The 17,451-nt window shown below is 32.2% G+C and overlaps 1 protein-coding gene across 1 annotated transcript; it reads left to right on the top strand.

Annotated features, from left to right (window-relative positions):
- Positions 1-9,441: 9,441 nt before the first annotated feature.
- On the top strand, positions 9,442-10,349 carry LOC140175725 (uncharacterized). Its single transcript, XM_072204270.1, has 2 exons — positions 9,442-9,832; positions 10,186-10,349. Exons 1-2 carry the CDS (start codon positions 9,442-9,444, stop codon positions 10,347-10,349), a joined length of 555 nt encoding a protein of 184 aa, XP_072060371.1.
- The last annotated feature ends 7,102 nt before the right edge of the window (positions 10,350-17,451 follow it).

Genomic DNA, 17,451 nt, shown 5'->3' with positions numbered 1-17,451 from the left:
AAAATATAAAATATTTCAATAAAAAATCTATTTAATATATGGTATATTTGAAATAAAAAATACAAGTTTAAAATTCAAAATAAAAAAGATAAAAATTATAATAAATAATTATTTCACATTCCTTATTTGTATTTAAAATTACATAACCTAAATCAATAAATCTATTAAAAAATTGTAAATAAAATATGTAAAAAGTTTATTATATTGCAACAAATATTCAAAATAAAAATTGATAGAGTTTTGTTGAGTGTGAAATGGATTAAGGAGTTCTCGAAAATTCGACAAAAAGATGGTCCAAGAGGTTTCTTAGATCATTGCTCAGTAATAGTTGAGGATTCTAAGTTTAGAGGTGGACCTAGACCCTTTTGGAGCATAGATTTTTAGTTTACACATGAGAGTTTTCTAAGAATGGTCAAGGAGGAATGGAAAAATCTTGGTGAGGTGCAGTCCACAAATAAGTTGAAGGCTCTAACAGTTCCTTTAGAGAGATGGCATAAGGACAATTTTGGTGACATAGACAAGAAGATTCAGCACTTTGAAGATGAGATTAAGAAGATAGATGATATTGCTAGCATTAGGGTTTATGATAGTATAGTGGAGTCTAGAAGGAAGGCGCTAGTAAGTTTGTGTGAGAAATGGTCCATGAGAAAATAAGTACACTGGAAACAAATGTCGCGATCCAAGCATCCAAAAAAAATGGATAAAAAATACTAGGTATTTCAATAACTTAGCATCGGCAAGAAGGAAGAACAATAGAATTGATGCGTTGGTAATTAATGGAAGGTTGATAAGAAATTAAACTCAGATCAATATTACTATCAGGAGTTTTATAAGGATCTGTATCACCAGGGGAGATCGTCGGTTGTGGGGTTTAGGGACGGGTTGGTAAATCGAATAGATGAAAAAGAGTCTGCAGCATTGGAAAGAATGCTGATGATGGAGGAGGTTAGAGAGGCGGTTTTGGATTGTGAATCATCTAAGGCTCCTGGTAGTGATGGGTATAACATGAATTTCATTAAAAAGTATTCGGATAAAATTGGTGCACGACAACTGTGTTAGATTTCTTTCGGTCATCAAGGTTACCTTCTGATTCAAAATTATGTGGGTGGCCCTAACACCTAAGTTTGTTGGAGCTAAAGAGATTAAGGACCTTCGACCGATTAGCATGGTAGGCTGCGTCTACAAAGTAATCTCTAAAGTGATAGTTCGAAGGATTAAATCAGTGATGCCAGGTCTAGTAGGGGAGAGATAGAGCACATTGGTGAAAGGTCAAAAAATACATGATGGAGCTCTTATTACATGTGAAATAGTGTAATGGCTTAAGCTAAGAAAAAAGAAAGCGACTATCATTAAATTATACTTTTAAAAGGCTTATGATAGAATAAAGTGGAATTTTGTGGATATTGTGTCACAGAAGATGGACTTTGGTTGGAGGTGGAGAGAGTGGGTGAAAGAGTGTGTTGGTAAGCTTCTATGGTGATTCTGATAAATGGTTAACCATCAAAATCTTTTAAAATGGAGAGGGGGGTGAGACAAGGTGATCCACTATCTTCTTTTTTGTTTGTCTTTGTTGTTGATGTTCTGCATAGGATGGTGGACGAGGCAATCAGAAACAGACGTATTTTGCCTTTATTGGTTGGTAAGGATAATATAGAGTTGTCACATCTCTAGTTGCGGATGACACTATATTATTTTGTCCATCGCAAGAGGAGACTATCAGAAATTATGCAAGGTTGCTAAGGTGCTTTGAGATGTGTCGGAGTTAAGTATTAACTTTGATAATCTAGTTTAATCCCAATCAATTGTAAATAGCAGTGGGTATTCAACATGTGCAATTTGTTGGGATGTAAGAAGGCTAACCTTCAAGTCAAATTTCTTGGCATATCTCTAGGAGCGAATCTAAGGTTGGTTAGGACTTAGAAGCTGATAATTGATCAAGTGGAGGAGAAGTTTAACTTATAGAAAACAAAAGTGTTCAATAAAGCTAGTAAGTTGGTCTTTATTAAATATGTGTTAACTTGTTTGTCAATGTACTATTTGAGCATGTATAAGATGCCAAAGACAGTGATAGAAAAGTTGATTTCATTGTAGAGAAAGTTTCTATGGAATAAGGAGAAATACAGGAATAGTATGGCGCTGGTTAAGTGGGATGTGGTTCAAGATCCAGAAAAGTTAGGTGGGTTGAGGTGGGTGATACTGTGGTTAGGAACACAATACTTTTCTTCAAGTGCTGGTGGCATTTTTCAAAATAGGAGTGTCCATTATAGAAAAAGGGTTTATGCTTTTGTTATAGCTTGAACCCCAGTGTGATGTTATCAAATCAGACATTGCCTAATAGAGGAGGTCTATAAAAAGATATTTGTCAGCTGTAGTTCCAAGAATGTAATATGAGAGATAAGATGATTGATGGGTGGGTTGTCTATAGAGGTGGGTGATGGAAGAATGACTTGCTTTTGGGAAGATGTATGGTTACAAAGTGGATCGTTAAAAAACAGTAATACGAGGCTCTGCTCTATTTCAAATCTAGGAGGATCGGTCATAGGAGATTGTGGGTTTTGGGATGGGTTAGAGTGGATTTGAAGGTTCCAGTGGATGCAAAATTTATATCAATGGAAGTTGAAATTAGTGGACCAGTTACATGAGACTTTTAGACCTGTAAAACTAGCTAATGATAGGCAGGATAGAGTTGTATGGAAGTTTGACAAAGAAGACATCTTCTCTATTAACTCTTTTGTGCAGGTGGTGCAGTCAGAAACAATTCCGAAGGATGTCTAGCTATAGCTTCACCATAACTATATAAAAAGGTTTAGCTCCACCACGAGTGGAGTTATTTATTTGGTTTGCTTTGATAGGAAGAGTGAATTCTAAAGAATGATTGTATAAGTTGGAATTATTACTCAATGTGATAACATATGTATATTGTGTTAAAAAGATATAGAACATATTCACCACTTATTTTTTAGTTGTGAGTTTATTTGGCAGGTGTGGTATGCATGACTATCTGATTTTGGGAGGTTGTGGTTTGTTATGGCCTTCTGGGATTGCTGAAAGAACATTTTGAGAGTTGGATATGTGTCGCTAATAGAAAAGAGAAATGTGACAAGTGGCTCATATGTTTTTTGCAGTTATTTGAAATATTTGGTTAGAAAAAAATAAACGGATCTTTCATAACAAAAAAACAAGTGTTGAAAAAATTTTTTATAGATCATTAACCAATTATAAAACGTAGAGTAGTATAAATTCCTTTTATTGTTGATGATAATACCAAAAAAAATTAGAGATAACTATTAATATAATTTATATTGGTTGTTGGTTTTTGCAACTTATTCTACTGTCATTTTATTCTATTATTGAGCTCGCTTATTTAAAAAAATAATAAAATACATGTAATACTCCGAAAAATAATACATAAAATAAGACTGGATATTTACGCAAATAATACTAATTTATAAAAGAAAAAATATTAATTAAAAGAAGTAAAGGACTATGCTGGGCTGGCACCGTCATACGTCAGGATAATGAGGATGACACATAAAATTATATTTTATTTTTTGTTATATAGGTGGTACCAGATTCGCTGTATTTAGTTACGCACTTGGAGTTGTAGTTTTATGTCGTTGGTTGATATATCTCCTATCATATATGCCCTTGCCTATCAGTTATCATTATTGATTTACTGTACTACATTGGATATTTGGATCAGGTCAATTTAATATACATAACTTATCATTGTTATTCTCCAATTTGAAAAATCTAATATTAGTAATAACTTTTTTAATTGGATATAACAATACACTTAAACAAAAAAGTATAACATTTAGACTATTAACAATTTTATCGGTTCTATTAAAAAATTAAGGTTTTTTTTTTTGGTCAACCATCAATTACAACATAAAGACTAAATAAGAGTTAAGAATTTGACTTTTTATTATATAGAAAAAGAGATAAAATTCAAAAGCAAAATCAATATTGATTGATTGTTGAAAAAGAAATTTAGTTCCTAAGTACGTTTTTGTAACTTGAGTATGATATAATAAAATTATACGTTAAATATATAAATATTTAATAACTAAAATAAATTAATTAAAAATAATTAAAATTTATCTTATTTAATATTATCGAAATATATATTAGTCATATAACATAATCTCCTCAAAAATATAGTTAGAATCCGGATATATTTCATTATCAAATAAGAAAAAGAAAAGGGAAAGAATCCATGTATGAGATTCATTAGTATGGTTGGTCGGCCACACTCCACAGCGTAGTGCCGTGGTCCGTCCCCAGCTTACGTGTCATCTTTACACTGTCATACACTCATCTCATGCCTTTTTGACTTTTCATCTTTTTTTTTTTACTTTTCATCTCTGTTTTAATTCTTTGAATAAAATATTATTTTTATTTTCAATATTACGTTGAGAATAAAAATAATATATAAAAGTAAATTTTAATTTTATTTTTTAATAATATTAAATTTTATGATTCATAATTATTCAATTATTTTTTTAATTATATTTAAATAAATTATACTTAATTATATTACTTTTATTTTAAATAAATTTATTTTTTTATAATTTTATTCTTAAAGATTTTTATTCATCATAAAATATTTGTAGAATAATTAGTACATAAAATTATGAGAAAAAAATAATACATATATAATAAAATATAAATTATACTTTTTGTCTCTAATGTATCAAAATTCTTTAATAATTTATTCAGTTTTTTTTTTCAAAAAATTGTAAAAACAAAGAAAGTTAATATTTCTATTATTATAATAAATTTTTAAATAATTATATTTTAAAAATTTATATTATATAATAATATATTTAATAAAAATAGTCGGTTAATAATTTTTTTAATATAATAACTTAATTATTTGTAAAATAATATAAAATAAAATTTAATTATTTTATATTTTATATTATAATTTAAAATATTATTTTAATATATTTTTTTAATATTATAACAAATTTTTTATATAATAATTAATTTTAATAAATAAAAAATACTTATATGTTTTGTATTTATATATTTTATATTGTTCGAAACAAAAAGTTCCACCTTCGTATAATAAAATAAGTGATAACCTACCTAATATATATATTATCTATTTTTTTATAATAATTTAATTATTCATCAAGTAATATAAAATAAAATTTAATTATTTTATATTTTTATTTTATAGTTTAAAATATTTGTTAATATCATTTTTATTATTATAAAAAAATTTGTATAATAATTAATTTTAATAAATAAAAATTATTTATATTTTTTATATTGATATATTTTATATTTATTTATTTAAAAATAAAAAATTATGTTATCATTTAAAATATTATATATTAAAAAATATATATGTATGTATTATAATATTTTATATTTATTAAAATTTATTAATAATGTTTTTCTTTTATGTTAATTTTTTATTTTCATTTAATAAAATTTATAATATATATAAATGTGACACATTTAATAGGGTATAATTGTCATCATATCCAGACAAAATTAATTCATCGTTAAATATTTTATTCTCTACTACAATAATTAGAATATTCAAAAAAAAGTATAGGGTACCAATATATTATCTGTCAATTTATTACTAATAATAATTAATTATTATATTTTAAACACATATATAAAAAAATATATTTAGAAAATATATCTATAAAGACATTTCTATTAAATACAATCATAAAAAAGACATTTTTATTAAACACATTTACAAAAATACTTTCATTAAACACAATTATAAATAAGAATTAATAAAAATTGACAGAAATATTATTGATAACGTAGTAGAATTATATCCAAAAATGCTTATGTAGCATTACCAATAATTTTGTTAAGTTGATAAAAAAAGGAACGACCATACTTAAATATTGTTGGAAACTTGGAATCATTCTAGCGACTGGACATATAATTTGTGTATTGTCTGATTCATGCCTATCCAATTAATGATGTGTCAAACAAAAAGGATGATTAAAAAAGAAAAAGAAAAGAAAAGAAAAGAGGATGGAGTACCTAGCCTACTAGCCATACATTAGTACTTCATATGCGTGAGTATATCAAAATCTTACATATCAACTCACTTGATAGAAAGTTAGAAACGCAAACAACTAGGAGTATATTAAACAAGCAAATGTGAAGAATCTGTGTGCTATGTTAATCCATGTTTGTTTGGTATCTCAATAAAAAATGAATATAGACACTAAGATATGGTAATATATAGATATAAAAATTAATATTTATATATTTTATTTAATAACAAAGTTTATACCAGACATTATAAATGGTTAAAAATTATTTTTATTTGTTTTATCATTTTCGATTTACACTATCACATCATTACAACACAATTTTTTAATTATTGTTTTTAATTTAAATTAAAAAATCCAATATTATGAAAAAAATAAATATAAAAATTATTGATTAAAAATAAAAAATAAAAAAATAATTTAAAAAAAAACAGAATCTAAAAGACGAAAATTGCTCTTATTTTTAAGATCTTTGTTAATATTTTTATATCTATTTATTCCATCACAAATTTATATTATGTTTATCATGGATTTAGACATGTATACTTCCAAAAAAGTGAGAGAAAAAAACTTGTTACAACAAATGTGAGAGAAAGAATGTGATTAAAAGAAGAGAAAAATAGAGATAAAAGCGGAGGAAAGTCAAAAAATAGAAAAGATGAAATGTGGCAAGTAAAAAAGAGAAGGAGAAAAGAAGTGGATGTGACAATGAGAAGAGATAGAGGAGAGACAAAGAAAGAAGGAAACGGAGATAGATGACACACACAGAAGATGATGAAGAAGGAAAGAAAGGAAAAAGAAATGTTAGAGTAGAATGACAAAGTTAAAATTATAAAATTTAATCAAAGATAAAAGTGAAAAATTTATGTCTCAACATTTGTGTCTCAATGTCTCATTAATTTGGTAGTACACAAATTTTATATATGTGTGTACTAATTTTTATTTTGTGTCTTCAAAAATCAAACATAAAATGTGTGTGTGAATAGGGACGGATCTAGAAACGTTACCATGGAGAGGAGAGCAATAACATATATAATATTAAAAAAATATGCAAATAAATTATAAAGTAAGATGCATTACAAAAATATATTAATAAAAAATATATATTTAAAGTATAAAAAAATATGTGTACTTTTTACTAACAAAGTGGTACAGGACTACAGGTCAATTCTTCATATCATAAAATTCATCGATAACAGAATTTGTGTCAAATCTTTTAGCAATCTTTTTTTTCAATATAAATCAAAAGACAATTAGCAAGAAATTTATCTTTCATTTTGTTTCTGAGTCTTTTTTTCATAATATTCATATCTGAAAAAGATCTCTCAATTATAGCAGTCGAAACAGTGAGAATTAATACCAAGCGAATCAAACGATCAATCAAGGGATATGTTAAAGACTTTTCTGTCTTCGTTAATCCTTGACATATTTCGAAATTGTGCACAAGTTAGTTAACTCAACATGATTAGGAACATCAAGTTCATAATGTTGAGCTTGCATTCTAATGTAAAGTTTCTCTTAGTCACTGAAGTCACCTGGATAAAACTGTTCTACTAATTCACATACTTTGTTGACACTGAAAAACTTATAATTATCTCTAGGATCTAAAGTTGAACTTAAAGTAAGCAATTCCACCATATTATCATTGAATCTTCCATTAAGCTCTTGCAACTAGCGACGGATGCATTCATTGAGTAGTGGGGGCAACTGCCCCAGTGAAATTTCAGAAATTACTTAGTAAATGCCCCCACTATATAATTTGTTTTGACCCCACCCCAAATCAAATTCCTAACCCTTCTTTTTTCCCAATCTTCTTCATCTGCTCCAGGCCTCCAGGTTTCACTGCCTCCAGCCTTCGCACTTCGCAGCCTCCAGCCTTCGCAGCCCGCACTCGGCACTCTTGTCTCCAGAGACCACAGCCACTCTGCATCTCAGCCAGTGTCACGGCTCTCTCCCCGCTGACATCTCCGGCTCTCTGCCCTCCTGTCTCCATTGTCATTGCTGTGTCTCCACATCTCCGTGCCCCCTTATCCCTTCTTCTTTATCGATCGGTTCCGTCCGTCCTTCTTCTTCGAATACTACAAATATGCGATCCTCTTCTCTCTTCAGTTTTCACTCTTCACTCTTCAGGCTTCAGCAGAGAACGCCTGCCTTTCCTCCTGCTGCCGCTGAACGCCGCACAGATCCGTCACTGGCTACTACTTACTGGGTTCTATACTTTTGCTTCCTAGTTTTTAGAGTTTAGCTGTTCAGATTCAATTTTGGATTTTTCTTGGTACATTCATGAATCATGATTCACCGATCTGTAATTCTGCTTATACACTTATTTGCTTCATTGTTGTTTGATAATTGATTTAGTTCGTTTGTTAATTGTAAATTTGTGATTAAATATTTGAATTTGTTCTGATGTAATTGCAAATTTAGTTTGATTAATTTGTTTGTTAATTGTTTTTGTGCATTGATTTAATTGTTTTTGAAGATTTAATTTGTTCTGATGTAATTGCAATATAAATACGAGAAACAATATAAATCATTCAATAATTAACTAATATTGATTTTGAATTTTTGGATGTAGAAATCTTCTTACGATTCCTTTTAATGATCTGATACATACTTGTTGATTAACATGAAGCATTCTATTTGTTGCATCACATTTGGTATTTTTAATTCTTTCATAGCAGCTTAATTACCTTCCTCTTGATTGGAATTCACAAGCATCCTTTTTAAGCAATGATAAGGCAAAGAAATGAGTGGTTGACAAAAGAGACTGGAAATTATTTTATTGTTGTTAGAAATTTATTTAAATGGCATATGTTTATTAATTTTGTATTTATAATTTTATATTGTAATTTTTAATTTGTGTAGAATTGTGAATTTTTTTATTAATTAATTAACTTAGATTTATAATTTTATCTTATTAGTAATGGAGAAATATTTCAAAAGAACCTTATCATTGGAGATTGGATCTCAAAATAATTCATCAACCTCTTCTAAAAAAAAGAAGATTTTTAGAATTCGAAGTAGATAGTCTTATAGCAGATCCAGAACAACGACCAAAGATTTCAAATTATCACTCGAATGACAGAGACAAAGTTAGATGTGTATATTTGTAAAAAGGTCCTTGTCAACCAAGGACTCATGATTTTTCACAAACTTCTTGTGGCTCTTCTTTTCAAAGATTTAATCCTAATTGGTTTGATGACTATGGCAACTGGTTAGAGTATAGTATATCAAAAGATGCGATTTTTTGTCTTTGTTGTTATCTTATGAAACCCGAGATTGAAGGTGGTGATGCTTTTGTAACTACTGGCTTTTCAAATTGAAAAAAAAAGAGAGGCTAAAAATTCATGTTGGGATTCATGATAGCGCTCATAATTAAGTTTGGAGAAAATGTGAAGCACTTATGAGACCAAAACAACACATCACTGCTGCTATTGAAAAACAATCTGAGCAAGCTAAAAAGAATTATCAAATTCACTTGACAGTAACAATTGATTGTATTAGATTTCTTTTGCGACAAGGATTGGCCTTTCGTGGTAATGATGAGACAGATGATTCTATTAACCAAGGAAATTTTTTGGAACTTCTAAACTTTCTTGCGCAACATAATGAAGAGATTGGTCGTGCTTTAAAAAATGCTCATGGGATTCTTAAACTAATAGCACCCTCAATCCAAAAAGACATCGTAAGAGCTGCTGCAAGGAAAACGACAAAAGTTATTGTAGATGATATTGGGATGAATTATTTGCTGTATTGGTTGACGAAGCCCGCGACATTTCTATTAAGGAGCAAATGTCAGTTTGTTTAAGGTATGTGAACAAAGAAGGACAAGTTAGGGAGCATTTTTTTGGTCAGGTTCATATTTCTAATACTAATGCTTTATCTCTAAAATTAGCATTGGAGTGATTATTAGAAACATGTAATTTAAGTTTACCAAGAATACGTGGACAAGGATATGATGGTGCAAGAAACATGTAAGGAGAATTTAATGGTTTGAAAACTTTGATATTCAAAGAAAATTCTTATGCTTTATATGTCCATTGCTTTGTCCACCAACTTTAGTTAGCTCTTGTAACGATTACAAAAAAACAATTTGAAATTGCTTTGCTTTTTAATTTGTTATCTATTTTGTGCAATGTTGTTGGAGTTTCGTGTAAACGAAGAGATATACTTCGTGATAGTCAGATGACTAAGACAATTGAAGCACTAAAAAGTGGAGAAATTTCTAGTGGGCGTGGTTTGAATCAAGAAACAGTTTTAAAAAGAGCTGGAGACACTGGATGGGGTTCACACTATGAAACTATACTTTGATTAATTTTTTTATTTCCTTTTGTGGTTAATGTTCTTGAATATGTTGAGGAATATGGAAATAATTCAGAACAAAGAGCTGAAGCATGTCATTTATTGAATATCATTCAATCCTTTGAATTCATTTTCAACTTGCACTTGATGAAAAATATCGAGAGTTATTAATGAGTTATCTCAATCGTTACAAAGGAATGATCAAGACATTGTAAATACTATGACATTAGTCAAAGTGTCTAAGCAACGGTTGCAAAATATAAGAGATGATGACTGGTCTCTTTTACTTGACGAAGTCTCACTATTTTGTGACAAATATGATATTACTGTTCCAATCATGGATGATATATTTGTGTCACAAGGAAGATCAAAATGCAAAGCTCAAAAGATATCAAATTTGTATCATTTTCAAGTTGAGATATTCTATCATGTAGTTAATAGACAACTTCAAGAACTCAATAATCGTTTTACAGAGGTGAATACTGAATTGCTTCTTTGCATAGCTTGTTTGAATCCAAGACACTCATTTTTTGTATTTGATAAGGAGAAGTTGATCCAGTTAGCTCAATTCTATCCATTAGAATTTTCTTCCACTCAAATTTTGGCTCTTGACAGTCAACTTGAGAACTTCATACTAGATGTGCGTTCTGATGATCAATTCTCAGACTTAAATGGAATTGGTGTTCTTTCTCAGAAGTTGGTTGAGACTCGAAAAAATATTGTTTATCCATTAGTGTTTCTTCTTTTGAAGTTAGCTTTAGTTTTGCCCGTAGCAACTACATCAGTTGAAAGAACTTTTTCTGCTATGAATATCATAAAGAGTCGACTTCGTAATCATATAGGAGATGAATTTTTAAATGATTGTTTAGTAACATACATAGAAAGAGAGACATTTAATTGTATTGATAAGAAAAAGATTATTCAATCTTTTCAAAATATGAAACCTAGAAGAATGAAATTTTAAATTATATGTTATTATTTTAATTATTATTTTATTTTAATTTATTGGTTAAATAATTTAAAGAATATTCCAATTTTATAACATCATAGTATAATTATAAAAATTATTATTATATTATATATATTTTGCCTCACTGAAAAAATTTTCTGGATCCGTCACTGCTTGCAACTATGTATCAATTACAGCCATAAATAAATTAACACGGTAATGATGCTCCACTGAAATTTGGTCAATAATTTTGCGAGTTTGGCCTCTTTTAGGAATATGTAATGCATTCATATCAGGAACTTCAACTTCATGTTTCTGATGATTAGATTATTGTTGGTTTAGAATTTCACAAATGAATTCTCGTTGCAAGTATAGTTCCTAAACCAAACAATAATCTTTTCATACAAAAAGTTGTTTGTCACTAAAACAAACCCCTAAATTTATAAACCGAAGTATTGAAACCTCGGGTCGTCCTCCCTAGGAATTGTAATGAAGTGTCTTGTTATTGGTTATGAGTTATTTTTGGGGTTTTGATAAGAGGCATGAAAAGTAAATGGCAATGAAAATAAACTAATAACTAGAAAAGGCTCTTGGCAAGATATGAGAATTAGAAGTCCTATCCTAGTTATCCTTCTCAATTGTGATGAGAATTGTTCATTCTTACCACTTAGTTAACCTCTAACCATAGAGGGAAGTCAAGTGGATGAATCAATTTGATTCCTCAAGTCCTAATCAATTCCTAAAGGAAAGACTAGCTTTAGAGGCATTCAAATCAATTAGCAACTTCTAATTATCAATCAACAAAGGAATTAGATAACTCAAGAGTCACTAATTACTCTACCTAGGCCAAGAGGAACAAAACCTACACTAAAATCCAACCAAGCATTCCATCAAACACTTGGAAGGCACAAAAAAAAGCATAGTAAATTGAGAACAAGAATAGAATCTAACAACAATTATTGCAAAGAATTAACAACAACAATCAAGGAAATCACAATTATCATGAATTACCTCAAATTGCATTATTGAAAGAAAAAATAAAGGAACAACAATCTATCCAAAATAAAATGAAGAATTACAATTATTAAAGCACATAACTAGAAAGAGGAAGAGGAGAAGATTAAGAATTGGTAAAGGAAAAAGTGAATCAAAGCATGAATTAAACCTAGATCTAAGAAGAGAGATTAACCTAAACCTAATCCTAATTCTAGAGAGAAGTGAGAGCTTGTAACACCCTAATATTCAAATCCTTATGCTCGAGTCATAAGTCAATGATATTACGGTGGTACGACTCTCAGGTGGATTTTTTTAATATATAAATATAGTTAATTTCGAAAGGAGTATTAATCGAGAAGCCTGAAAAGAGTAGAAATAAAATCGCGAAGACGTATCACTCACGTTTCGACAACGAAAAGTTAAACCGCGAAGCCGAAAGCGATATACGGACAAGGCATAAAGGAGATTAAGAGATAGATAACAGATAGGTATATATAACATAAGTAAATAGCCACTAGTCGCGACCCGCGAAGTTTAGGCCGGCTAGGGTACAACATGAAAGTAGTTGACAACAATATATCCTAATCTCTCCCAAAGGAAACATAAGAACCTCTATAGGCAAGTCCCAAAAGAGTTCAATACATAATATAGTCGTTTCAAAACAAAGATGGAGAGATTCTAAGCAAAACACAAAGTAGAGAAATTAAAGATCTTCGCCGTCTCACAGACGTACTACAGCTCACTTCTGAGCACTTGGACCTGTATCTGAAAAACAAGAAATATATACGGAATGAGAACCCCGGGCCCATGGGTTCCCAGTACGGTAAAAGTGCCAAATAAATACAATGCACTGCAACAAAAACTCACTAAGCATCCTAAACTCCTTTTACCAAGTATCCAGCCTAGATTCTCACTAATCCATAAATAGGCATCTGTTGTAAGGGGATACTAAATCTAGTTCATATTACACATGTTTCCCAACTCGCTGATTCTTCCACGAATCAGACTCAGAATCATAAGCAAAACCATTACCAGTTGCTCTGCCTCAGCAACTCTATATCAATACATCATACCCTCGCCTGGAGCTAGTGAAAATTACATCACTACGTCCACCCAGGGGGTTCAAATGATCTCATTCAAAAATCATCATCATTATGCAATCGCATTATCAATTCATCTCATCAAGAACAGCCCCCAACATCCACCAACACCATCATGAGGGATCTCTCAGTTGTACAAACACAATCAATACAGACAAGTAATACACAAATAAGGTACAAGTAGAACAAGTAGCATGTAATCAGGTAATATAGCATATATGATATAGAAATCCAAAACAAATAGGCAAACCCCAAACAATTCAAACATATGCAAATGATATATGCCTGCCCTATGGCTGATGATATCATCTGTCGGTTATCAAGCCAACCCGACGTGTCCGGTAGCTAACCCGGGCACAGTCTCTCTGTTGCGTATTAATATCATTAGAGGGAATATGTGCCCTGTCACCATTAGAGGGTATCTGCGCCCTGTCGCCATTAGAGGGTATCTGCGCCCTGTCGCCATTAGAGGGTATCGGTGCCCTGTCACCCTTACAACCAGAGAGAAAACACAAGCATTGACCCGGAGCAAGCGGGACGAACCACAACCCTTGCTACTGCCCAGGTAAACTCGTATCTCAGATAGTGGAAGTGCAAATCACAATTATCAATAATTCAGCATAAACATGCATGAATTCTCATCCATGGATCAACATCCATATCAGCCATCCGGCTCACGGTTAAATCCATAACCAGCCAATATTCATAGCATACACAGCTATTCCGGCTCATGGTTCAACCCAGAACCAGCCAATATTCATAGCATACACAGCTATTCCGGCTCACGGTTCAATCTAGAACCAGCCAATTCATAAACAATTACGGCCCTTCGGCCAATGGCATAACAAACACTTCCACCACCATCCTCCACATCTCACATAATCCTCAATGATCCTCATTGATTATTCATGTTCCCCTTGCTTCACTCGCAAGTTACCTCATTCACTAGCCCTTTTCTAATAGCTAGGCATATCATAATGATTTAAGATATAAGTGGTGAGATCGGAGGCTTAGAAGTATGAGACTTGGCTTTTAAAACTCAAATATCAACTTTGGCATGAAAACAATGCCACGCGTACGCGTACTCCACGCGCACGCGTGGATGTCCTTAAAAACTCATCGACGCGCAAGCGTCATGCACGCTAACGCGTGTATTAAAAATCTGCCAAATCGACGCGCACGCGTGGATACTCTCGTGCCCCAGGCACAAAGCTGGCACAGTTCTGGCACAACTCTCTGGAAAATGGCTGGGCATTGGGTGCAGCACTATCGGCGCGCCCGCGCACATCACGCGCACGCGTGGATGGCGTTTTCTGGAAGATCGGCGCGTACGCGCCAAGTGCGCCCACGCGCAAGGGGTTATTCTGCTAAAAATTTTCTAAGTTAAAAACTGCAGAATTCACAGATTCAACCCCCAATCTTCCGACGGACATAACTTCCTCATTTTAAATCGTTTTTCACCCGTTCTTCGAACGGCATGGACATCCCGGATCCAATTTCATTTCTAAACAGATTTGGCACAAAACAAAGATCCGTAGTCCAAGTTATGTCCCGTCAAAGTATGCCCAAAAACCATATTTTCATATAAAACCACAAAGTGCCATTTTCAAAACAAGCCATTTTCAACTCTTTTCAAAATCAACCAAAACATGCCAATTTCAACCCTTTTTGAAACCAATCAAAATATACCAAAATCAACATCAAGCCTCCTCAACTCATACATTAATACCTTACCACAATTCACAAAACCATCATATAACCATCTTTACCCATTTCAAGCAAATGGCCAAATTACAAACATATCAACATGTCATACACCCTTCCTCATCTCAATTTCCCACAATACTATTTCCAATCAACCATCATTATACATAATCAATATCATAATCACTATCACGTGGTTTCACCCACAAATCAACCTTAATCATTCCTCAAGCATATATCACAACATACATATCTCTCATGCATTATCATACCATCAAGGCATCAATAATCATACTCACATATATGACCACGTAATATATCTCAACCAAATTCAAACATACCTCATCTATACTATTTCACCCAAAATTTACCAATTTCCACACTTCAACTCATCAAACCTCATTATCCGATAACCAACCCAATCATTCATATATTCATTACATGAAATTCATCCAATCACTTGTGTCATCATACAATGCACACATCAACTTACCTTCCTTACCTCTTTCCGGCCTCCGGCCCAAATATACGGCCTCCGGCCCAATTTCACAATTTAAATGCATAAATCACAAATCAATACTCATTACCCAAAACATCAAATTTTCAATACACCAAGCATACAAGGCCACACAATTCTCAACCCAATCATCAATTCACATTACATACCAACTATGCATATTAGCACCAACCATTTACACAATCCAAACTTAATCCTAGGGGCATCTAGCCTAGGAATTCTCATCACACCACACGGTACTTAAATGAAACTTAAACCGTACCTCTTGTAGCCAAATCAATTGAGCCTCTTCTATGGAAGTCTCCACCAACCCTTAGCTCCAAGCCTCACCAAAGCTCCACAAGCAATACCAACCTCCCAATTGTGCATCAAAATCACCAAATACACTAACATAACCAATATCACATACATACATCAACCTAGGGCTCATAAGGATGATAAATCACAAGGGTTTGAGCACTTCTTACCTCAGCCCATATGAAGTAGGGATAGAACCCACTTAGAATCCATGTTGGAGTATCCCTAAACACCCAAAATCACAAGATTTCAACACTAACTTCCCAAAAATGTGTAACAGTGGGGAAATTCGAAAAATGGGCAGAGATGAATGGAATACTCACCACAAAACTTAGATAGAAATGTAGAGGATGAGAAGAGAGACGCGTGGCCGCAAACGGCTCGTCAATCGGAGCTCCGTAGCTCAAGTTATGGTGGTTTGAAGATCAAAGAGAGTTAGGTTTTCTCTCTTCTCTTCTCTTCTCTCTCCCAATTTCAGCGCCCCAACCCTTCTTTTTAGGGTAAAATGAGCTGAAATGCTCATAACTAATGTTTATATATGTTGGGTCTTGGGCCCACTTAGGCCCAGTTCACTTATTTTTGTCCGTTGGCCCAATTTTGGGCCAAAACCTTTAAGATTAGCGCTTCAAACCGCACTTTAAATATTTCTACCTCCCCTAATCATAATTCCTCATTTCTTAATATTATTTACTCATAATCAAATTTCTCAGCTGCAGTACCAGACAGGTCTCAGCCGGTACTGCCGGTCAAAATTCCACTGCGCGCTTTTACACAGGAAACTATGTCTTCCGACTCAGAAAAACTCACTGAATCCAAATATCATATTTAAATCATCAAATTCCAATTGCAAAATCTTCCAAACCTATTCGCTCCTACTTAACTTATTATTTAATCAATTTCGGTTAGACCGGGTCTTACATTCTACCCCCCTAACAGAAATTTTCGTCCTCGAAAATTCCACCCATCACTACGAGTACGCGAGCATAGTCTGCCTTTATATCAAACGCATAACAGCTCCAAGATCCTTTTTACTCTGCGCGCTTCCGTTGCCGCACTCTGATTTCTCTATCTACGAGGGTCTCGGTCGTTCGTTCAACGCCGACCAATAGCCTCGTCCCTTACTTTTACCGGCTCATCAACTCACACCTTATTAAATCTCGAATCATGTCATTAATAAGATTTCCACCATCGTTAATCATAGCCATTATCCCACGTCACTATAATCAATCAATGATCATCACCACACCTTAATCATACTCCATCACTATCCTCTCTCTCTCTCTCTGCCAAGCCAATTCCTCTAATCACAGTTCAACTCCAAGCATAATCTCCAAACTTACTTTCTTATTCTCAAACCCTCAAATTTCTTCATGACTTGCTAATATAAAGCCTTTGGCTTATCAATCAAAAACCCCTTTCATTTCTAGAAACCAAATGAGTTCGGAATAGCGAGTTAACAAAATCATAAGAGTTCGCATTTCCTTTAATAATCTATAAAAAGCATTTGAAACGCATCTCTTTTGTTAAAATTACTCATATCCAAAATCA

The sequence above is a fragment of the Arachis hypogaea genome, chromosome 10, assembly GCF_003086295.3.
Source record: "Arachis hypogaea cultivar Tifrunner chromosome 10, arahy.Tifrunner.gnm2.J5K5, whole genome shotgun sequence".
Lineage (NCBI taxonomy): Eukaryota > Viridiplantae > Streptophyta > Magnoliopsida > Fabales > Fabaceae > Arachis > Arachis hypogaea.
The sequence above is the reverse complement of the archived record's forward strand: the minus strand, read 5'-3'. Positions and strand labels throughout refer to the sequence as shown.

Coding starts and splice junctions, on each gene's coding strand:
- LOC140175725 (XM_072204270.1), top strand. CDS start 9,442: ATGAGACCAAAACAACACATCACTGCTGCTATTGAAAAACAATCTGAG. Junction 9,833..10,185: donor ATTTCTATTAAGGAGCAAAT/GTCAGTTTGTTT, acceptor ATGTTGTTGGAG/TTTCGTGTAAACGAAGAGAT.